The sequence below is a fragment of the Malurus melanocephalus genome, unplaced genomic scaffold (assembly GCF_030028575.1).
Source record: "Malurus melanocephalus ecotype Western Australia unplaced genomic scaffold, MMel_1.1 scaffold_373, whole genome shotgun sequence".
Lineage (NCBI taxonomy): Eukaryota > Metazoa > Chordata > Aves > Passeriformes > Maluridae > Malurus > Malurus melanocephalus.
In genome coordinates this window covers 242,306-265,557 of record NW_026623605.1, presented here as the reverse complement: position 1 = coordinate 265,557, position 23,252 = coordinate 242,306, and the positions used below count along the sequence as shown (strand labels likewise).

At 43.3% G+C, this 23,252-nt stretch overlaps 1 protein-coding gene across 1 annotated transcript in view; it reads right to left on the bottom strand.

The window, feature by feature from the left end:
* SYT16 (synaptotagmin 16) overlaps positions 1-23,252 on the bottom strand; it is a 46,212-nt gene that overhangs the window by 12,615 nt on the left and 10,345 nt on the right. Inside the window, exons 2-4 of the mRNA XM_057378774.1 lie at positions 22,163-22,762; positions 4,686-4,942; positions 387-830 (exon numbers count right to left, since the gene is read on the bottom strand). Of these exons, the coding sequence (XP_057234757.1) occupies positions 387-830; positions 4,686-4,942; positions 22,163-22,691 (1,230 nt within the window). The 5' untranslated portion in view covers positions 22,692-22,762. The remainder of the gene's footprint in view (positions 1-386; positions 831-4,685; positions 4,943-22,162; positions 22,763-23,252) is intronic.

The window sequence follows — 23,252 nt, the reverse complement described above, 5'->3', positions numbered from 1 at the left end:
AGAGCCAAACGAGGCAGTTCCTCGTTGGCAGCACCAACACAGTGGTGCTCAAGAGCCACTGTCCTTACTGAAATTTAAACTAATTGTGCCTTGGTAGTTCCCAGACCAACCTACTGTTTCTGAATGGCACAGCATGTGATGGCTGGTGTAGATGTAGCACATCCACATGATTTGGATCAAGCCTGCGAGCTGAGCTGCTGTTAAAAAAGCACAGCTTTGCTCAGGGAAGAAAAGCCCTGTGCTTCCCCTTACTGATAATTTTACAAGTGACAGCGTCAGATMCACTTGTCACACACTGACAGCCCTGAATGAAAGACTTCAGGAACACCCTGCTCACCAAAAAACAAACCATTTTATGRGCTCCTTATGCCTTTCATCAAACTTACACTCAGGTTACTCCTCGGTTCCAAGAGCAGTGTCACCTTCACCTCCCCATCCTGTCTGATGCCGCTCAGGTAGAAGAGCTGCTCCCCCATCATCTTCTCCCCAACCATCTTGTGCACGGCGTAGAGGCGAAAGCGAACAGCGTGGCTGCTCAGCTCCTGTGGYTCCAGCTTGCTGAAGGTGATTTTATCCTGGAACACGGGCATGGGTCCTCTCTGCACGCTCGTCTTGCCCCTCTGCTTCTTGCCCGGCATCAGAACGGCGTGCACCTGCCAGGTGTTCACACCRCTGCGGTCCTTGTCTGGGATGTCCCTGGCCTCCAGGACAGTGACCACCAGCTTTTGGCTGGAGGATTTATAGGTGAAGATGACATCCAGGTCACCACATTTGCAGATGGGCTCGTGGGCACCATGATGAGCTGGCACAGTGTTCACTTCATGGTGTTCCTGCAAAGAGGAGGAAGCAGTAAAATCACCAATGAGGTTACAACTCTGTTTTTTTAAAAAGCTGTTCTCCTCGCTTATGCCTGCAAGTATAGGCAGTGTGAAATATGGATCCCACTGTTTCTGGAAAGGCCGATGATAGTTAATTGCCTGATTTTGTGTAATAGTCCCCATACGCTCTAGTAAGCAACAGCACTTGTTGAAACATTTCCAATGAAAAGTTTCATCAATATTTAAGTGTTTTGCAGAAGATGGTTAATTTGGCAAATCTTCTACAGAGTGAAACACTAAACAAAAGGGTTTTTAAGTTTCATTCATGTCAGTTTGGGGGCACTAACACCACAGTTTGACCTACTTAATCTGTTGAACATACACTGGAATCTTTATCAAGGCTTTTTTTTATACATTATTAAAATCAAACAATTCAGCCAAATCTGCTTTTTTGATATTTTGTTCTGCTAGAAATTTAAAAAAAAAAAAAAAAAAAAATAAGCACTGTGTTCAATTTGAAGAGGAAATCACCAGGTCAGAATTTCTTGCACAATGGAAATTCCATTTCTAGATGCTAACCCATAATTCAATATTTTTTCTACAGCTAAAGCAATGATAATGGAGAAAASCAGCCTGATTAAATACATATTGATACTTTATACCCTTCTAAAACCTCCCAAGAGAAGCATCTGTTCCTTCTGTTCAGTTTGGGTACTAATACATTCAGAATAAAAATTCAAAACAAACAATCAYGACACGTGCAGACCAATTCGCACGCAATCTTTTACCTACTTTTAAAACAAAAACCATCTTGATAAAACAAGATAAAAACATGGATGCTCACCTCACCTTTTGCTGAGTGGGCGTGTGGGTTTCTGTTCAATAGTGCCTTTTTATCTGAGAGCTAGAATGTGCTTCATGTGATAAAGGGGTTGCCATAGTGATCAATGATTTGTATTTAAACATGAGTATACACTGTACTAGGGAAAGATTTTCAGTTAATAGCCAGAAGGTGAATTAAGGCCTGTCACCAGCATCTGAGTCACCCTCCTCCTCAAACATTTATCTTCTTTTCGCATTTCAAGTAACACTTCTTTCCAACACAGGAATCTTTTTGTTCAGAGAACAGATGATGGGCCACGGGACGTCTGGTCTGAGTCCCTTYAGAAATGTCTGGGGTGCTGTGTCTCAAACAGGGCCTCGGATAAATATCGGAAATTTTGTTTACTTCCTGTCAATCTACTTCTGAAGCGCTCGGATTCATCTGCCATGACATGCAAAGCTGCAGATTTTCACATTTTCAGAGGTGTTTAAGACTTGGGCACATGAACACAAAAAGTCTGAGTATGAGGATTAGAGAACTGATGTTGTCTGTCATGCAGAAATAATGTCAAAGGGAGAACAGCACACAAAATTACTTGGTCGGCTACAAAAACACCTTCCTGTAYGAACAGCAGGCTACTAAAAACAAAAATGCAAGGCAGGCCAGGTTGCCTGGAGAGAGCATGGTGTTATGAAAATGTTAAGTGCTCCTGTGTAGCAGTCAAATTATTTCTGTCTGGTTGATGTAATAATATTTAACATGAAAATGTGATGGGATTGTGCTTGACTGGTATTTCCCTCCACATTTTCATCTCTCCACACTTTTATCTGTGCATTTGCTGTTGAGGAGATGGAATCAAAGATGGAATCAAGGCACGTTCAAGGACTGCTGCTAAGGTGTGGRGACRATGGTGCTTGAGGCAACTTTGYTTTCATCTACATGCCTGRGGTGGAAAATGTGAAYTTCARTGCATCACCACAACCCCACGGGGAGGAAAATCTGAGAGACACATTCCTTCCCCAACAGGGCTGAGTATCTCACCTTCTGGCAGTRTGTAGGGAAGACTGCAGGTCAGATATGCGAGTTTTGACTGAAGAGCTAGAAAAGATTTGGATTTCAGGAAATCTCTACTGTGCAAATTGTGCTACTAGAGCTGTGGCCACTTCCATTGCAGAGAAAACTGCAGGAACTGGAGGCAGAGAGGGAAAGAGAAATGCCAAAYTCCTTGGCAGTGAGCTTTCCATGGGAAGCCAAGCTTTGTAGACCTCAGGCCGGCCCTTTCTGRGAGCACTGTGCTGTCCAGGACTCACCCCTGGGCAGGTTTGCTACACACCAACTCATCTTCCTTCTGTGGAAGTCATTGACAGAATTCCCCTGTTCTTTTGGAGCCCAGCTGGGCTACGAGTGCTSTGTATACAGACACTTGAACTGGAATCCAAGAAAGATTGGGCTTTCATCTGAATTTCTTACTTTCCCTCTTCCCAGCACAGTTGTTGAGAGGCCAAGCCAAGTACCCTGATTGATACCGTACATCTAACCCGGTCGTTCAGGACAGCCAGCATCCACTTCACTAAATAAAATAAGSCCATTTCTGCCAGAGAAACCTGAAAGAGCAGCTAATTATGGACAAGGCTTGGAATGGTRCTTGTGGTTCCGCTGCAGGGGCATAAAATAACCATTTCTGTCTCTAAAGAGAGGTCCTTTGAGTGGAGCATAATAACGCTCGGACATTTCTGGCACGTCAGAACATTTAGTTCCTGCAATAAAAAGTCTTTCATTAATCCACATAATACCTTTGAATGAGAAGCTGCTTGTAATAGATAAACTGTGTCTTGGGCATTTCTGCCCCAGTAGGCTGGAGCCCTTCTTTGCATTTTTAAAAGACACCAGGAGCAAAATGAGCGATGCATTCCAAAGAAATGGAAGAGGCCACTGGAGACGCTGCGGCACACGTGAACCGTGGCAAAGCACATCAAACGTGGAAAAGGAGAAATGAGCCTCAGATGGGCAGAGAAACAGCACCCAGCACAAGGAGGGCAGGCTGCTGCCACACAGAGCTCCCATCTGSTGGGTAGGGTTTTGTGTAGGGTCTGGGTTGAGCAGCAAACCAAAATTCTGCTCTGAACACCCCCTGGAGCACCAAGGAGCTGCCGTTGTCTCTTGAGCTGGCTGCTCCGAGGATAGGGACCTTCCCCTCACAGCCTTGCTGCTCAGAGTGTGATGGAAGTATGAGTCTCCACAGCTCATTTAACTCAGGCAGAAGAAATGACCTTTGTGCTGTTCTTTTAATACGCCTGATGCAGGCTGATATTTTTCCAGAAATTTAATCTTGCGGTAAAATAATGAAAATCAGCACGTCGTGCGGAGAGATTAGGAGAGAAAAATGGGATGAAAAGAAAAGAGGGATGCAAAGTCATCAGGTGTTTATAACATCTTAAAATCTGAAATGTTTTCCTGAGGATTCAAAATAAATGTGCAGAACTAAAGGAAAGCAGCCCCAGGTTGTCTCCATACCTAAAAATTTGGCTGGTATCAATGGAGACAAGATGCTGGTCACTTGGCCAGGTCACAGGCCACCCTCACCTGCTGCCTGCAGCTTTCCAGATTGCCTGAGTCATAGAAATCACCTGGAAAAAGACACAGATCTGACCCAGTGACCCCATACTCTGGGGTTACTCTGTCCCAAGACACACACCCTGCACACACGGGCAGTGACCAAGCCCTGGGCCACCATAGAGAGSTCTTTGCTAAATGACAATAAATGCTGCTGGGTAGATAAAGTTCCAATTTCAGTTCAGAGGCTGCAGTCACAAATACAGCAATCAAAATCTCCTGTGAATTAGTGTTAGTAGCAAAAGGTAAAATACCAGAAAAAGGGGAAACACAAAGGGAGGGGTAGATGTTCACACACACAGGCACACAGGAGTACCATTATCTTGTGCTGTGACGATCAATTTTTCACTTCATTTCTCCTCTAACCTTTTTTGTCCCCCAATATCCTTCCAAAGCTTTCACCGTGTGTAATAAATGACAATTCATCGTACCTCAGGGCTCCAAGCTGATGAGCTGTCAGTAGCATCATTTAYTTCCAATCCCTGGCTGGCAAATTCYGTCTCCATTTCCAGATKTCCTTTCCTGTGKGCCTGGCKGGCTCCATCCCCAGTTCTGGGCTCCATCCTAGGCCCTTTGTGCTGCCCAGCACCCTTACTCGTGGTTGTTGTTCTTGAATCAACAGACACATGGTCATCTTCAYGATAGGAGAGGTTGTCTTGGTAACTCAGTTGGCTTAGTCCATCCAGATCTAACAATTTTCAAGAAGAAAATAATTTCAAAGGGATTAGAACAAATTCCTCCCCCTATAACTTCCAAAATGTGTCTTTCTCTCATTTCTTTTATTTAATTTATTTTTAACTTTTCCTTAATCTCCTGTGCTTACAAGAGGCAGTTTCTCTTTATTGAAGCCCTGAACTCATAAAACAACAAATCCTGTTTAAATCAGCATCTGATGGAGGGGTCATGGCTGTTTCTCACCCCATCCTGAACTGAGAAACCTGTTGCCTTTACTTGAAGAAGTTATCCACCAAATGCAAGTATCAGTGGAGTGTTTGGGATATCCAAGAGCAGCCCCAAAGCAAACTCTTCCATGRAAACACAGGTCAAGCTACAGAAAAGCACAGCAGAGGCCTGATGAACAGGTTTCACAATTTCTTTCTATGCAGGAGGAGGAAAAAATACAGGAGTTAGCAATGTYCTCAAGAGGATGGTGATAGTGAGAGAAGCAGATTCACAGACATAACACAGGGCCACCATTATCCCCTCACCAATCCCTGAGAGCTTGGGTGAGCATGATCAGCACCAAAAACTGACAAGAAATCCCCAAATCCCATGCTTGGRCTAAATTATCCCARGGACAGCTGAGGRGAGATGTGTTACCKAAACTCCTGCCTGCTTTTATTAATYTTAATTCACCTTGTCCTACACACAATCACTCCATGGACTAGAGGAAGGTTCATTATTGAGAATAAAATAATCTTCTCTGCTTCACACCACAGATTCCTTTCCCACACCATTGAAATCTCTRTTATGAGCACAAGGCACTTTTCCCTACTTGAAAGCACCAGTGAGAGCTCTCTGGATGGAGCAGATAATTACATGTCCAGGGACACAGATGAAAATAACATCATGATTTGGCCTTGGACGTGTTCTGCAAGCAATTTCAGAAGAAAACCAGGGACATTGCTCCTCCTGATGCATCTCAAGATGGGCCTTGCTTCAGGAACACAGAGTCAGGTTCTGCCTCCATCTCTTTCAAATAAGCAAAAAGCAGTCACAGTGAAGAATCAACTTCCAGACAGCTGATAACAACAATGAAAACATAACTTCCTTTGTAAACAGAGCTATTTGGAGTTTGAAGGCTTCACAGAAGGAGGTGAGGTTGGAAGGGGCTTCTGGAGGTCATTTTGTCCACTGCATTGCCCAAGAAGGAACATATCTTCCTTTGTTCCTAAGGGGATCTTTACTACAGAACAGTATTTTTTTTTCAAACCTGGTCTCCAGTTCAAATATTTTTGAAAATAGTATTAATTACTGTGTTTAATAGGAAACCATTAGTTTGCTTTTGTTTACATGAATCAATGTTTTTATTCCCTAATAGATGAGACAGGGAACCTGCTGACGACTGACATGGAGAAGGCTGAGATACCCAGAAACATTTTCTCCCTCAGTTTTCACTGTCAGCTGATGGCCCCACATCTCTCAAGTCCCTGAATCTCAAGGCAGGGATAGAAGGAATGAAGTCCCATCCATTTTAGGAGAAGATCAGGTTTGAGACCCTCTGAGGGGCTTGAACAGGCACAAATCCATGGGACCTGAAGAGATACATTCCAGGATCCAGGAAAAGCATGGACCTGTTAGAGCAGGTGCAAAGCAGGGCCATGAGAACTGTCTGAGGGCTGAAACACCTTTTGCATGAAGACAGGCTGAGAGAGATTGAGCTGTTATCCTGGAGAGGAGAAGGTCTGAGGAAAACCTTACTGCTGCTTTTCAGTACCTGAAGAGCAGTTGTAAGAAAGATGGAGAGTGACAGGACAAGGGTGATGGTTTGAAACTGAAACAGGGCAAATTTAGATTGGATATAAGGAAGAAATTYCTYATCAGAGAAGCTRTGGATGCACCAGCATTGGAAWTGTCCAAGGCCAGGCYGRATRGGGCTCTGAGCTAYCTGATCAAGGCAGGGAAGTTGGACTAGAACTTTAAAGGCCCCTTCCAACCTGAGCCATCCTATGGTTCTCTACACATCCCTTTGTCTAGAACAAAAAGCCCAAATCTTTCCGAGCAGAAGAAATTATATGTTTGGCTTTAACAGCAAATATGCTGTTTCTGCTGTTACACACACACACAAAATTCCAATGAGGGCAGTGGGGATTATACTCAGGAAACATTTCCTGCAGGTGAACAGAAGTCCTTGCTCCTCTCCTTACCTGCTCTTTCAATTTAACAGCTCAGAAATTAATAACTTTTATCCCCTTTCTTCAGCTATGAATGATCTCACACTCTCCCTCCCASTAAAATGCTTCAAGCACAGGCACTTCAACCAAAGAGTCTGAGAGCATCTCACAGCTTTGTAATTATGGTCCTCTTCCTCMTGGGAGATGGTCCTTCAGGAGCAAAGAGGGATCCAAATTCATATCTCTCAAATTCCAGGTGAGTGCTCTTCTCACTCCCTTCTGAAATGCAAAGCCCATTTCCTCTCCTCATCCTCCCACCTGGCAGACCCAGTCCTGAAAATGAGAGCCCTCATTGTCCCACCCCTGCCCTGGGCTGAAAGTCTTGAGTGAGGGGAGAAAGTAATTTTTTTGGTTTTGCCATTACTCCCCTTCTCCTCCACAAAGTCAGAAAACAGAAAGAAGTCAACAYAAGAGCATAAGCAAGAAATAAAAAAAAACCAGAAATTCCATGCATTTACTGAGGCTGAATGGATACAGGCACTCCTTAAGGCATTTAATTAGCAAGCCAATGTCTAATACACATTTAAACAGTGGGTCATCCATCAAAGCACACACCACACAGCAGGCTTTCGGAATGAAATGCTTCTGTAGTAAGAAATTATCCTCACACAATTGTCTTGTGGGTTTGACTCCTGCTGGGATAATATCTAGATCAATAATAGAGGAATTTTCAAAAACTACATTAAAGCCATAAAAGTCTACCCGTAGCAGGAGAACTCCAGAAATATATTAATAGAGCAAGCCATCTCCCTGAGACTCAGGCACAAAATGAATGTGTTAGGAAAGCAAATGTAGTATTCAGGGGAAGTAAGGGAAAAGGTGATTCACCCAAAACAATCAGTGAAACAGTCTGGCTTTTTCTTTAAATTTAAAGCAGTTTGAAAAGAGATAATCATGTATAAATACCAGTATTAGACGATCATTGSAGGTAATAGCCCAACTATACAGACTAGAACAACTACACCTCTCCAATTACATCCGTTCTAACGCCATATTCACAAAATAAATGTTGAAAACAAAAGYTCCCCCTGTAAAGGAAAAGGTCAGAGCAGTAAAATGCCTGTAATTTACCTGAGAGATCTTTAAGGAAGAAAATGTCAACCATCTTATGAATACCTGACGTGAATAAACAGCACAGCATCGGGGACAGAGGTTGAGACAGCATTATCTAAAAATCTGAACTTTAATTAGCCAAGAGTCCCTGCAGAGCAATAGCAGACAATTCTACAATTGAGGGCAGATAGTCCTGTACAATAAAAAAGTGTGATTTTTCTTAAGAATCCTGTCTCCCAAACTTTTGCTGTTGGGTTACGTGCTCACAATCCAGGAAGGAGCCAAGACAGGTGCTGGGTAACAGAAATCACCAATAAATCAGAAAAGTTTGTGCTCAAGGTTGGAGAACTGYGAAGAAACTGTGACTTTTGTCAGATGAAGGGATGAGCATGACCTCCTAATAGAACCCTAACAGGAATTGGGGTATGGAAGCATCTCTCCAAAGACAGAGGGAAAGCCTGGCACGTCAAACACTGAATATCATGGTTGGAAAATATTGTGCAGTCCCTCCTCACATTGGCAGGMAAATGTTCTGGCTAATTTACAGTATGTTCCTTTTTATTTTTCAATGGCACACAATCTCTCAGTTCTATGAATCATTACAATCTGCCAAAKAAATGTCCTGAGAGGTCTCATCACTTTCTAAAACCCACAGCCAGAATTGAAAGATGGGGACTGATGGATCTTGATGAATTAACTCCACTTAATTCATTGACCAACAAGAAACACAGATGAAGGGTTTGTGTTACCTGTGCTGGCTGAGGTCAAATTTGCTCTGTGAACTCCAAGGAATCACTGTGCTTCCACATAAAAGAAAAAAAAAAAAACCTAAAATACAACCAAAAAAAGCATTTATTTGCTTAAAAAAAAAAATAGATCCCTTCTTTAGACTGTATRTAAACTCATGATGAAAGCTAAGAACCTCTTTAAATATGGTCCAGAGGAGGAAAGGATTTCAGGGTGGATCTAGGTAAGTTTGGAGTTGAAATCCTCCTAGATRCAAGGAGTGATTTTCGAACCCCTCTTCCTAAAAGACAGCAGAGGTATGAATTAACAGAACTGAGCCTTATTTTTGTCCTCATATAGCAGAAATCCTTTTGCCTGGCCCTGCTACAGCCCCAGCTCCAAACCTCTCTGCAGCACCCCTGCACCCCTTGCACTGAGACAAACCYGTGTAGGGAGACCAAGCAGTGCTCCTGCCCCTGGTTATTTTGAGATCAGCCACMAAAAGAGTGCTGAAAAAACTTCCTGGAAGAGCCTCGAAGGAGCAGAATCATTATCTAATTACAATAAATCTAAACAAAAATGGCTTGTAAATTTTAGGGGTTAAGGAGAAAAAGGATCTTAAATTTCGAGTGACATTATGCAATCAGGCCAAGATTGTTTAATTTACCACATGCTGGGTAATAGTCTGAGAAGGCTCCATGTTTCCAGAGCTAAAATAGGCTCTTTATTAACAGGGTGATTTGCAGAGAGGCTGTGGGCAGAGCTGGCATTCGAGCCATGCAACTCCCCAGAGCATCCTCCAAACACTTCCCTCACGCTGTGTGTGCTCCAAGATCTATCCAGGTTACTACAAAGAGTTTGAACAGGTGAAAAAGATAAAGCTAAATGAGTTCAGAGTGCAGACAGTGAAAACAGAGACAGAGGGTCAAGGAAACTCTCCTGTAAGAACACGATGTGAGAAGGTTTTGCAGTGTGTCAGGGTGGGTGGGAGAGGAGCTATTCAGGGCTCTCCAAGATGCTCAGCTTCGCTSTGAGCCTGGGTTTGCTACAGATTTYGGATTATGTAAGAAATKAAAACCACCAGCAATATGAGTAAAAGGTCTGTTCAGAGCACACAAGGAGAAGAGAGGTCTCAGGTAGAGTCTAAACACGCCGTGATCCCAGCCTGGRCTCAGAACTTCCAAAAGATCTTTCATCCCACCCACCCAGAGGATCTGCTCAGCTGGAACAGCATGTGATGCACACTTGGGGCACAAGGATGGCTTTGTATTCACAAAACTTCACATTTTGTCATCGTGGCACCAGCTAGGTTCCCCCTGAAAACAAAAATGAGAGCAACCCTGCACCATGTTGTACCAGAAGATGGAGAGACATATCTTCAAATTATCTAATTGGAATGTGAATTAAATTCAAGCAATTATATTTCAAAATTAAAACATTCTGTTGAACTAAAAACAAAGGGCACTTTTATGGCTCTTCCCTCTAATGAACTTCTCCAGATTTTAGAATGTGTTCAGGAAAATTTTCTAAATAGCTATGTTTTTAAATGCATTTCATTTCTGTTTGTATAAAAGAGTCATTACGTTAGACCATAGAAGATCATAAAATTCTTTCCTTCTGCACCATAAATTTTTAGTTTCYGTCATTGCCTGACATTTGGTGTATGTGCTGGCAAATGATACAGCATAATTCATTCAATGTTCACCTTGTGTTTGTGAAGTTGTTACAAAAGAAGACATTCAACTTCTGCTAGAAGGCTTGCTAAAGAGATGACTTACGTGGCACAGATAAAAAATAATTAGAACCAAGTCCTGAGTCTTTGGTCTAGAAAAATTTCCAATAAAAATCCATGAGCATTCCTGTGGGTTAAGGAAACAGAATTCAATAGCAATATGCAATTAACAGAAAAATCTTCATGGACTTCAGCAAGTCTTGGATCTGGATGCTTCCCTCTAAGTATTCTCGCTGCAGGTAAAATCGGGAAAACAAGTTCAGTAAGAGAGAATGGAAGAATCRGGACTTGTTCTCCAAAACAAAGAACTTCTCTGTGTTGAGGCTACAGATCTCAGGCTCCAACTTTTTTACCCTTTTTCCATGCAAGCAGCACCTCTGCATTCAGACATCTCGGCACCCTGCTCCTTGTGGCTGGAGGGCAAGTGACTGAATTTGAGTCTACACTCCATAGCTCCTTTTTATTCAGATACTTCTGCAACATTTACATATTGTTAGACCTTGCTCAACTCTGCCTGTTAACCAGTTTTTTTTTAAAAATGAAGATGTTTAACAGAGCAAAACACAAGGACACAACACACAGAAGAACTACTTGTAAAATCATTTGCATGTACAAAGACAAAGTAGTAAACAAAGGTCTTGAAAAATTTTCATGCTTCCATTCCCCTGCAGCCCCTGCTAAGGTGGGGAGGGAACTTTTTGTGTGCAGAAAAAGCAATTTAGGTGTAACCTGCTCAGGGTAGTGCCATGAAAGCATAAATATGGCACGTGGCTGTCACAGCTCCATAAACCTGCCTGCTGCTGCCCAGGACTCCTGTCCCCAGACACAGCACCAAAGGCAGCTGATCACTGCAGAACCCAACTCCTTCTGTCCACCACACAGGTGGGTTTGACCCCTGATCTGCTGTGCCACAGTTTGACAAGCCTGCTCTTCCTGCTGGAAAACTGCTCTCAATTGGAGGAAAAAGCTAAATGCTTCTACTCTGGTAAAAATTTTAAAAAGTTCTAGATATTAATTTGTAAATGGTCGGTTACCAGCTGTCATAAAATTTGATTACTTTTATGCAAGCTGTTAAAAATCACCTTCTTTGAAATTTTCTTAGATACAAATTATTTCAAGCCATAACAGTCCCATGGCCTAAATGTGATCAAGTCAAATAATCAAAGCACATAAAAATAAACATTCCTTTTCACCCAACTATCTGAATTTCAGTACCCACAGTTCATGCAAGTTTTACAACATATATCTGATTGCTCAGCAAATGCTATTAAGTTCTATTTATATGKGTGTATCTTTTGGGTGATTGAGATAACAAAAAAATTATCCAAATTTAACCAAAAGTCTACTTTTCACACAAGCAACTTTCTAAAAATCCTGGGTAAGTAACATTTTTAGTTATTAAACCACATATTTCACCATTTTCTCAAGCAATTGTGACATTAAAATCCTGGGTGTGAGGTTGCAAACTTAAAGAAATGTGCTTCAATGTAATGCAAAGTTCTGATTATCACAAGAAATTTGGCAAAGGCCACGTGGATTCAGGACTCCTGGACAGCTCCTGCCAGGGCACTGACCTGCCTGCACCTCCCTACAAAACACAGCAAATCCTCTTCCCTCAGACAGGAGGAGAAGGGTGGGGAGATGGAGGAGACAAGCTTGGCGTGGAGTGATGCATTATTGGCTGCTTGATTTTGATTCCAACTTCCCCAATCCCCAAGGAGYGAGTGCATCTCTTGTTATGACAGGAGCTGCTATTTCTCACAAACATCGGGGAGCGTGGGGATAATTAAACGGCGGCGCTGGGGAATCGCCGCTGAACCGCTGCCTGAGCAGCCGACAGCTCCGTGTCAACTCAATATCGCTGCATTAATAAAAGTAACTTAACCCAGGGGAGAGGAAAACCATCACCATTCACACACACAAGTGTCCTGATTAGCAAAGGACAAGGGGGAAGCGTTTTCTGTGTCGCCATGGAAACTTAAATAAAGGACCYGTAATTACAATCTAAATTCTGGGGAGATAATGAATACATCTTGAGATCTGCAGATGTTGCGTAGCATATACATATTTCTACCAACTTCAACTCAATTACTTCTGTGCAGCATCTGTTTTACAAATCAACTTCCCACTGCTCTTAAGGAGGCATGTGGGATTTTTAATTTTTTTTTTTTTTTTTTTTTTTTTTTTTTTTTTTTTTTTTTTTCCCAGAGGAGACAGTGGGGGAAGAAGAAGGGTGACCTCTTTTTCTGGCAAGGTATTTCCAACTACCACTATTTATTCAGAAATTTCAAACACCCAGTCAGTTACAAAGTTAGCTTACAGGCATCCAAATACACCGAGCTAAAATGCATGAAATAAATAATTCAAGAATTCTCTGCAGTGTTACCRAGTATAAAAAATAACTTATCATTTGCTCCAAGCTTAAAAATTACCGAGTAAAATACATCATGTAGGTGTGAAATAAGAGCATACTTCCTGTCTGCTTGGGTGTTGGAAAAAAAAAAACCAAACAACAACAAACAGCAGCAAATTTGGCTGAACAACAGAAACTTTCCAAATGCCAAATTTCTGGTTTTCCTATACATTTAATGCTTCCCTTGTGCGTCCACTTTCGTCATAGWGATTTTGATTCTGCTCTGTGGAAGTTGATGAGAGTTTCAATAGGAACATCACCAAGGCCTGAAGGAAGCAGAAGTACCACACAGAAGAAATGCATTTGATCACCTAACCAAGACAATATCAGTACATCCATGCATAATGCATGCACTCAGAGCATCCCAGGAGCACTCACTGCGTGTTCTTTGCTTTTACAGAAAACAGTCACACAGGCCTGGCCTTAAAATTTTCATGATCAGGATGACAGAGAGGAACAGCGATCTGCAGCAGCTCCTACCTCAGCAAAACCCAGAGCCGAGCACTGAAGGTAAAGAGCTTTTTTTTTGAAAACTGGAAAGGTCTGCTGCAAACAAGGGATTTGTTAAAGCCTCTCAGAAAAAGGAGGAACATTTTGTACAGGGAACAGGCAGCAGCACACATGGAGTTGCTCCTATCAATTCCTAGGTGAATACAGCTCTGTCTTCAGTCTGGAGTTTTCTTCCTGCTCTTGCTGTCAGCCACTTGAATTGGGGAATCAAAACTGAAGCACAGAGTAACACAACTGCAGGATTTAGGCTTGATTGAGGAGGAAACCCAATCCAAGCCATCCCCTTAGATCCCAAGAGTTCAATTCAAAATTGTTGGAGTAGACCACTGCTTCTACACACAGACAGGACACCCCTGACTAACTGGTCATTTACTGTCAAGGAGGATTTCTCCTTGCACCATCCCTGGGTGTTTTCACCCCTTCCCGCCCGGTCTAACAACCAGGGAACAATTTGGTGTCCTGTGTTAAAGGTGAGGGTTGCCCCTCTCTGCTGAATGTCCACAGACATTCAAGAATTGYCCTGCTCTTGCAATCCCTGCCTCTCCATCTGTCCTCACCCCATGACCAAAGCAGCTGGGAAAATCTCCATGCTGAGCGCATTTGGGTGTTTGCATGCAGTGCAGGCAGAAGGAATCRCAGCTTGGAAGCCTTCCTACCAGGGGATATTTCCAACAAAAATACCTTTTAAGTAAAGAGAACAAAACAATAAAAAAGTCAGAGAGTAATCAGAAAAAAAAAATAAAAAAATAAAAGGCGTTATTTGGCTCTGGCCACCTCTACAGTGAAACAATACAGCAGTCAGAGCAATAGAGTCCAATTCTGCACACTGCTGTGCAAGGAAATAGAGAACTGCCCACAGAAAGCAGCATGAAAACCTGCATATTTTCCTGTTGTTTTCTTYCTACTCCCAAATTTGGATTTTAAAAATAGGAACATGGGATTCCACGTCAAACCRACTCTCGCTGTGCTGCCTGAGGTTCTTCTGTAGCTATAGGAAATGGCAGCCAAGAGGCTGAACCACAATCATCCCTGATTTTCCCAATCACCTACTTTACATCTCGCATTTGGAGCAAATATGAGTCAGGCTTCATTTATGCTACTGGCTTCTATTAGCACAGGCCCAGGATTTGTGCAGAAGTGGAAGAAAAAGGAGATTACACACTRTAGGAGACAGTGCTAAGCCAGGAAAACCCCTGGTGTGGAAGCAGTTCCATCCATGAGTCAGCCTGCACCTCTCTGACAGCTCAGGTTGGGTTATTTGCACAAAACRTGCAGCTGCAGAGGCAGAAAAGCACTTTCAGTGACACTGGGGACACYGCTGGGCACAGGTGGAGCTGTGTGTGGCCTGTGGCTGAAAATGCTCATGGGCTCAGAAACGAAACAAATTGCTSGATGCCAGTGGCTGGGGAAGTAGAAAACACTGTCCCTTTCCTTCCAACAACAAAAAAAAAAGTTCTCCTTGTCCATGTTATTTTTATAGCAGCTTTCCTGGTAGCTTCCAAACCACAATGGGTTGAATTCCTTCAGGTTCCCCATCCATCTCTTCTACTTGTTCGCTTGTCTTGGACATGAAGTTCTTCTGAACTTTCTCCAGGACATTTCAGGAAGTTTCTCTGGCTTGGCACTCATTCCTCTCACCTAGCAGAAATCAAACTGGCCAAGGGAACRTTTGGGAAATGCAGGTCACTGACTCTTGCTCCTCTTTGAAGTGGTTTCACTTCTCCACACGTACACACTGTTCACAGCACCCAACCACCAGCATCACACCCACAGGCCTTTGTTTGGTGATTAGCAGGGTGGAAATGAACTCCCTTCCAAAGATATTTGTTTGGATTCCCTACAGACAACAACTGCATCGCAACAAGGCGGATAATTTATCTTCCCGCTGATTTTCCTAATTGGGACTTTTGTTTGCTGCCAGAGAGTTGATTCAGCGCAGTCCCCCCTTTTCTGCTGCTGTGACACCACRGCACTCCCAGGAAAGTCACCAAATTTGGGGATGTGATGCAGCAAGGCTCCTGTTCTTTCARGATTGAAGCTGCCACCCAAAAGGGATGGCCCTGTCCCCCTGCCCTTCCCCTGTTCCCTTTGTTTCAGATTTATCAGTCCCGTGAGTTCACCCGGTTCAAAAGCAGAAGGGAAGGGGCTGCTGGCTCTTGGTTGAAGCTGAGGCTGCTCTGGCTCACCACAGAGCGGCTCACTCGTGAGGACAGGCATGGGAAGCAGCTCAGGATGCTGTATTTCAGCTGCAYTTTTACATCAATAACTGGCAGCTGCAAAACCCAGGCCCAAGGGTTTTATTGCTACATTATTTATGGCAGTAAGTCTAGCCCCCAAAACTGACCCTGTGACATGAAACTCCAGCAAACCACAGGGCTCTCATTAATCCAAATTCAGGGCTTTCTCTCCAGCACCACCAGGCTCGTTATTTGCTAGAAAATACTCCCACAGTGATTATGCTGTATGGACTGTGCAGGTTTGAATCTCTGTTAGCCTGAGGAGAGAAATGTTTCCAAGCACCCAGCTTGTGGGGGCAAGGCTTCATGAGTCCCTCCAGGGAGGCTCCATCTCTCAGGGGTACTGAGTTCCTGAGGCAAAGAACCTGCCTGGACATGAGGGAACTTTTAGGATGATGCCATGAGAGCATTTTCATGGTCATGGGAAGGGATTTTCTACAGATTTTGGTGTTGACTGATTTAAGATTCAACCCAAGTCATTCACGTTGGTCTATAAATTGTTACTGATGAAATGTCCTTAAATCAATCTGTGGAAACTGCATGAATCCCACAAACAGCAGCCATGGATTTACAGCCCAACCACACCTTCCTCATTGCCTGCAAGACCCCCAGAGCCCAAAAATTACATTCCCTGCCTTTAAAACTACACAGTTTTACTCCATGACTGTGATCTCCCTATTTGCTTGCATTGCAATCTTTCCTTTTGGTTATTAAAACTATTTCAGGAGTCTGTGAGGCCACTCAGAATGACCAGGTCATTATGGCACCCAAAAATTAACTGGATCCAAGGAAGACATATCCACACCCCTACCTGGCAGGGTGTGAAGGTCAACACCAGCACTTTTGGCAGAGTGATCCCATCTCACACAAGCTTSCATTGGTGGTTTTGTGCTGTTGAGCAATGCAAGGAGGGTGGGAGGGAGCAGGGATGGATAATCTTTGCTTCCACCAAGCCCCTGCAGGCCAAGCCAGCAACAACTGCAACAGAAAGGAAAAACCACCAAAAAAAAAAAAAAAAAAAAAAAAAAAAAAAAAAAAAAAAAAAAAAAAAAAAAAAAAAAAAGCCAAACAGTACTAGTGTTTGTGTCAGCACACAGAAATACTATGTTCCAGCTCTGCAGAGTGCTGCTAGTATTGCCTGCACGTAACCTCCACCACAACACAATGAGATCATTCACACCTGCCTYGCCTGTAGTAGGAGAGGGAAGGTGAGGAGGCAGGGTTCCTAGGAGAGAGGCAGCATTTCCCAGATGCTGCCAAGATGCTGTTTATTGGTAAATGAAGTCTCTTGAGTCCTAAACAACCTTCCCAGAGGAAGATAGAGTCGCAACTGCCATATGGAGAGTGGGAAGAGGATGTCACTTAGCGAAAGTGGATCAGAAAATACATGCACAAACACACACGCTCACACACAATTTGTTCTGCAACGGCACCGAACGGCAAAATCCATTTCATCCTCTCGAATAAATCCTTCTCCTCACAGCTTATGCAACTTTCTAGATGGTGAGAGAAGATGATGAGAGCTCCTGAGCAGAGCATCCTTCCCCGTGCCCCCAGGGAGATGGGCACGAGGAAGCTCTGCCCACCAGACAATGAATTTGGTGAAAAACCAAACCGCTGATCTCCTGTGGGCTGACAAAGACTCTGTGTCCAAAATCACTGACTGAGGATGAACAGTGATGCTGACAGGCCCAAAACAAAGGTGAAGGCACCACCTGTGAGTTTTGGGCCACTGTTTGGCTTCCCTTCCCCAGCTGTAAAGCTGACATGCCACAACCCACCCTCCTTCCAGGGCTGTTGTGTTCTCTCATCCCCCTTCACATCCTGGATGAAGATCCCTCCTCATCTGAAAATCTGAAGAGACAGAACTGCAAAGGAGTGCTTTACACACAAGTAGGAACATCGTACCACCTTCCCAAGGCCAGAAGTCTGCGCACAAACACTTGGAGAGGTTCTGAATTCCTCAGAGAGAAAGTACTCGATGCAAACTCACGTCTGCACTTCAGAAAGCCACGAGTTTGTGTCGCACTCCTCAGACACCGCATGCRTGTCCCCAGTCACGTTTGTGCTCAGTCCCACTCGAGCTGCCAGGAGTATTTTCTCTGAAGTGTTTTTGTCCACTGTCTGCCTTTGCTTTCACTCCCTCGCTCCTCGTGGTGGCATTGATTCAGTGTAGCCTCTTTAAATGTCCTTCTTGGAGTACCGGCGCTGATTTTTATAGGGCTACATTCTGGCTAGAACATTATGGCTGGCTCCATACCCAGACAGGTGATAAAATCCATAAACACTTCACTCCTCARTGTGGAGACTGGCCATCTATCTATTTTAGTCTCAAGTTCAAGCARAAATTTAATTTATCACATAATCAACATCTTTTTCTTCTGGGTTAATTTTGCCATATGGGTTTATGGGACCTAATGAAAAATTCACTCCTTGCCTAGGATTTCCTGTCCCTATGAAGGGTCATTTACTGAGGTCAGGAGTGTTCATATAGAGCAGAAAGAATAATTTCCTCTACTASAGCAATTACTGGCAAAAATCAATGACCCCTGTTAAGCTGGAGGCCAGGGTGAGTAAATGCAATAGCGCTTTCTAGATTTAAAAACTCCCAGAGCTCAGAGGCGTGCCTCCCCTCACACATGAGCTGAGGAAAACTAGTCAGCCCCCCAGACAGGGATGTCACACTTCCTAGCCTTCCAAGACCACTAAAATTATTTTATGACTGAAATTCAGCCTTTGGCTAGCACTGAGATTGTCCAATCGATGGRGGAAAAAACCTCTGAGGGCTTTTTGCAGCAGAAATGCCGTGCTCCCCTACCTGTGTGCTGTGAGCAGGGTCAGACAGCCTGGGAGACTTCCATCACAGCACTCACCAGGCAAAAATAGCTCAGCTCTGATGCAGAAGGCTCAGYTCTGCTGCTGTGTCTGTCCCTGTGCCTTTCTGGGGCAGTATCTTGTGAGACTGAGAGCTTAATGGTCACTTTGGCTTTTTGTTTGCAAAGGACAGCGGTATTGCACAGTTATTGCTGTTCTTCACTTTTTTCATCATTGCTGTTTTTTCTCCTTTAGATTCATGCTGGGAAGCAGACAGACTGGCCACCTCTACCCCTCCAGTCRCAGTACACTATTTTCAGATGTGTTTTATTGCTCCACTGTTTGGTTTGGTGGGCTGTTTTATTTTTTTCAATTCTTAAGCCAAATGTGCAATGATGGATGTGGCAGCCACCCCCAGTCAGCTGAGCAGCAGTGTCTCAGCCRTGGGGGAATGCAAAGTCTGCTTTTTCCCTGCTCTGGGATGTGAGACAACTTCTCTGTCACAAACACTGAGGTCAGAGAATGGTCAAGGGTCCACGAGAGCAATTCATATCTTTTTGCAAAATTCACAGCTCCATGATTTGCCAGTGATGTCAGGGATCTGCACGCACTGGAGACTCTGCCTTCCCATCACCAACTTCTTAAACCAAACACTTGGCACCACAGCATTTCCTGCTGAGCTACCTTCTCAGCATTAAATGATGGATCTAAACCATCCAAAGTAAAAAAAAAAAAAAAAAAAAAAAACCAAACCAACTTTTCCTTGCATTTCTTTGAAACCTTGCTACAACTTTGCCAGCATCATTTCATCACAAACCAGGACTGAGAAGCAGCCAAACCTGCACCCTGTGGTTAACCTGCCTCATGGTGTCAGATGGACGTTTGACTTAAAAACCCAAGAATTTCATCGCTCAAACAATTTATTAGATCCCTAAGCCTAAAAATGGTTTTCAGTAACGCGTGTTCTGCTTCAGAGCCTAAGGAAGTCTACTCTGGGAGCCAGGAAACATTTCCTAGGAGGTAAAAATGGGATCAAACACACATTTGATAAAAAGGAGAAGGAGTAATGATGGTTTTTAACTACAGTGTTATTTTATTCCATCTCAGAAGCGTGCTGTCAGTTTAAGGGAAGGGAACATCTATTGGATTTTGTTTTGCATCTCTTTTAGAACAAAACTATTYTCACCTAGGGCTGTGGGGTTTTTCCCCCTAAACCCAATAAACTATATATTGGAATGACCTTGCAAGGGGTTTCTGTGGCTCTTTAATCACCAGTGGCTGCTAAATGAAGCATATCTATTTTCTCTGTTACATTACTATTGGCAACCAGGTCTTCAGTAAGTGCCCAGAAATATTTCCATGGCAACAAAAAGCATTCAGCATTGCTAGTGTTTTGAGCCAATTTAGCTTTAAAATATTCTATTGTGGAGAGAAATATGGTACATTAAGTGAAATAAAGTCAAGATGCAATGTTCTGAAAAGAATACAAGGGTAAACAGGAAACATGTATTTTGCAGAAATGGGGGGGAACTGCCAAATGGAAGGAAAAAATGTTCAAAGCTCATTTTGATGCTACTGAACAGCTTTGCTGAATGTCAGCAAGTCCATGTGTCACTTACATTGTCACTTAGGGTTAGGCAAAAAGCTAACAGAAATAAGGATACCTCRAACATCTTCTCTTGATCATTTTAATCCATGACTGAAATTTTAAGTTGCCAGGGTATTACAGTCTCTCTGCATGTCTAGGTTACCATCAGAAGAGTTCACACTCTTGATGTTAGAGAATGAATCTAAAGRAAAAAGAGGAAATAAAGAGTTGAAAAAGAAAATACAAAGAGCACGTGTGTTTTGGAAGTGAAAGTTCACTTAGAAGAGCAAAGCGGGTTCTTCCACTTCAAAGGGTCTGTGGAAGACATTTTCAAATCACAGTTCAGCACTTTCTCTCTCATTATACAACTTTGTGCTGAGACAAAAAGGCATGGGTTCCCAGCCCTCTAACSCTCAAAGAGCCACCTTTATGAAGTCTTGAGACCATCGGATGGCCCTTGTGCAGCACATTGCAGAGATAAAAAGATTGAAGTCTGTCTGGAAGCATTTGGAATGACACTCCCTAAGGTGTAAAAAGCTGTGTAATGCTCCATGAAGTGCTTGGTGTGGAAGCAGAGAGCTCAGCAATCATTCATTGGGAATATGAAGAAAGTGGTGCCACTCTGGGAGGAGGAACAGCTAAGACCAAAAGCGCTTTTTAATTATTTACTCCCTGGCCRTAACGGAGCGAGAAACAGCAATAAAGAAAAGAGCTAATTTTACAGCCATTAAAGAACAYCGTCAAGGTTTGTACCCTCTCAGTCTGATATTCCATTGAAATACAGAAACAAACAGGCTGATCTTTCACAGCCTGCACAGAAAAGGCTAAATATGTAAGAGTTCCCTAGAAGCCAAGGCTGATGAAAAGCTCTTGGTCATAATAAAACACAAATTTGCAAGAGCATCTACCACCTGCTTAAAAAAAAAAAGCAAACCAACAAGCATTTAGATATTTGAAGCCAAATTCTGTAGATCCTCAGTGAGCCTCAAGTTCTGCAGCAGCTCCATATTGTAGACCCAGCTCCCCCATACTCTTCCCACCCTTATTCCCATTCTAGGATGTTTGTAAAGAGCAGCTTTAACCCAGCAAGACCCAAGGATGGTGCCAGCAGGATTGCAGCTTTCCTGGGTGCAGTCAGGACATGCATCTCCATCAGATCTTGTGACCCAGGAAGCCTCCAACCACATTTAAGGGGACATTGAACCAACAAAAGTCATGTGGCTGAAACAGTCCTGGGCACAGTCACCTGCAAACATTCCTGCTGTCATTTAAAGATCAGGAGTTAGGCCTATTTAAAACTGAAAATATCAAACTCAGTTCTCCTTTCCTTAATCTCCTGCCTGCTGTCCTCTTCAGTCTTGTTTGAAAAGCCTGTGGGGGTGGTGGGAGGGGAGGAAAGCGATTTGGGAGCCTTTCATCCATAAAATCATGAGATACGGCTGGCTTTTTAGCACAGCATTTCACAGCACATGGCACAGTAACATCTTGAGATTCCTGGCACAAAGAAACAAGGTTTGAGATTTTTTTTATATATATACACATATATATATATATATATATATATATATATATATCTTTAATAGCAATGACGCAAAGGCAGATGGCTCTCAAAGCAAAGGCTCAAGGCTAAACATTCTCTTTGAAGGGTCCTGCTACCAGAAACTGAACAGGGAGGCAGAAAAATACTGCTTGCTACAGCAACAGGGCCTGATTGCCTCTTAATACTCAGCATTTCACCCTGGAGATTCCACTCATTTCAGTGAGATTAGTCTCACAAACCAGGGAAGAAATGGAAAGGTTAGATTTTTCCTTGGGATTTTAAGAGGTTTTTTTTTAGCTGTGGGAAACAATGACAACACACAACATAACGAGCAGGTTAGTGACTAAATCAAATCAATAGCAAGAAAGAAAGGTGTGGATAATGCAGTGGATAATCCTTACCTGCAAAGGARCCACCCAAGCTGAGGCTGTGCTCGTGATCTCCCGTCCTCAAAGAGGGCTCACCTTCTTCCTCAGCAATGGGGGAAAGCCGATCCAGAGGCTGCAGATCTTCGCTCATCCAGTGGGATCCATTGGCTGTCAAGGACCTGGTGCATTCAGGACACTGCTCTGGCAGGGTGCTGCTGTTTTTAATCYGGTTTTGCCTCTGTGGACCCGTGTCAGAGCCATGAGAGAGGTTTTGTGAAGCAAGATCGGGGCTTCCAATGTAACCATCTTCTCCAGGATACAAATATTCCTCATCCCAGAGGTCCAGGTCTCGTTCATCATCTGCTTCCTCAGAATAATCCTCATAAACGCCTCCATTATTCTCCAAGTCCTGGGTCCTCTCCTCTTCTGGCTTGCGACCCACTCCGCTCAAATTCAGCAGCGAGGCAGATATGGAGTCTCCTGCCTGTTGGATCGCTTCRTATATTTGAGACATCCAGGAAGACAGTGGCTGCAGGAAATTCTGAGCAGCCTCAGAAGCCATGTTTAATGCTATGCCAGTGTCTGGTGATCAGTTGTTCAGCTTTGCCAGCATGTCACTTACAATTCAGGGAGCTACAGAATAAGCACCATAAGAAATTACTGTAAATTGCTTGTCCATCAACACCTGTCGACACACTATCTACGTAAGTTGTCTGGAACTGAGAGGGGGAAAATGGAAAAAGCACTTCTACCCATTGAGAATACCACTAGAAACCCAGAAATGATGGACAAATTGCACAYATTCCTGCAGAGATCTGGAGAGCTTTTATTCAATTGCTAAACCTTACATAAAAGTAAAAACACAGCACCTTGGAACACAAGTACCTTTTCAAAGTGCTCGCGTTCTGGTTATAGCTGTCAACAGACCTGGAGGGAAAAAAATGTACAAAACAACCTGCAATCAACAAATCTCAAATAACCTCCTGGCCCTGATTTCCATTACATCCTTAGCATTAGTGTGACCAGGTGAGAAAGCTGAAGGGAGAAAAATTTGGGGAGAATTGTGTTTTGAATGGTGGAAGTGGCAGGCCTAAAGCTTGCAGTAGCAGCCTGTGGCAGACAA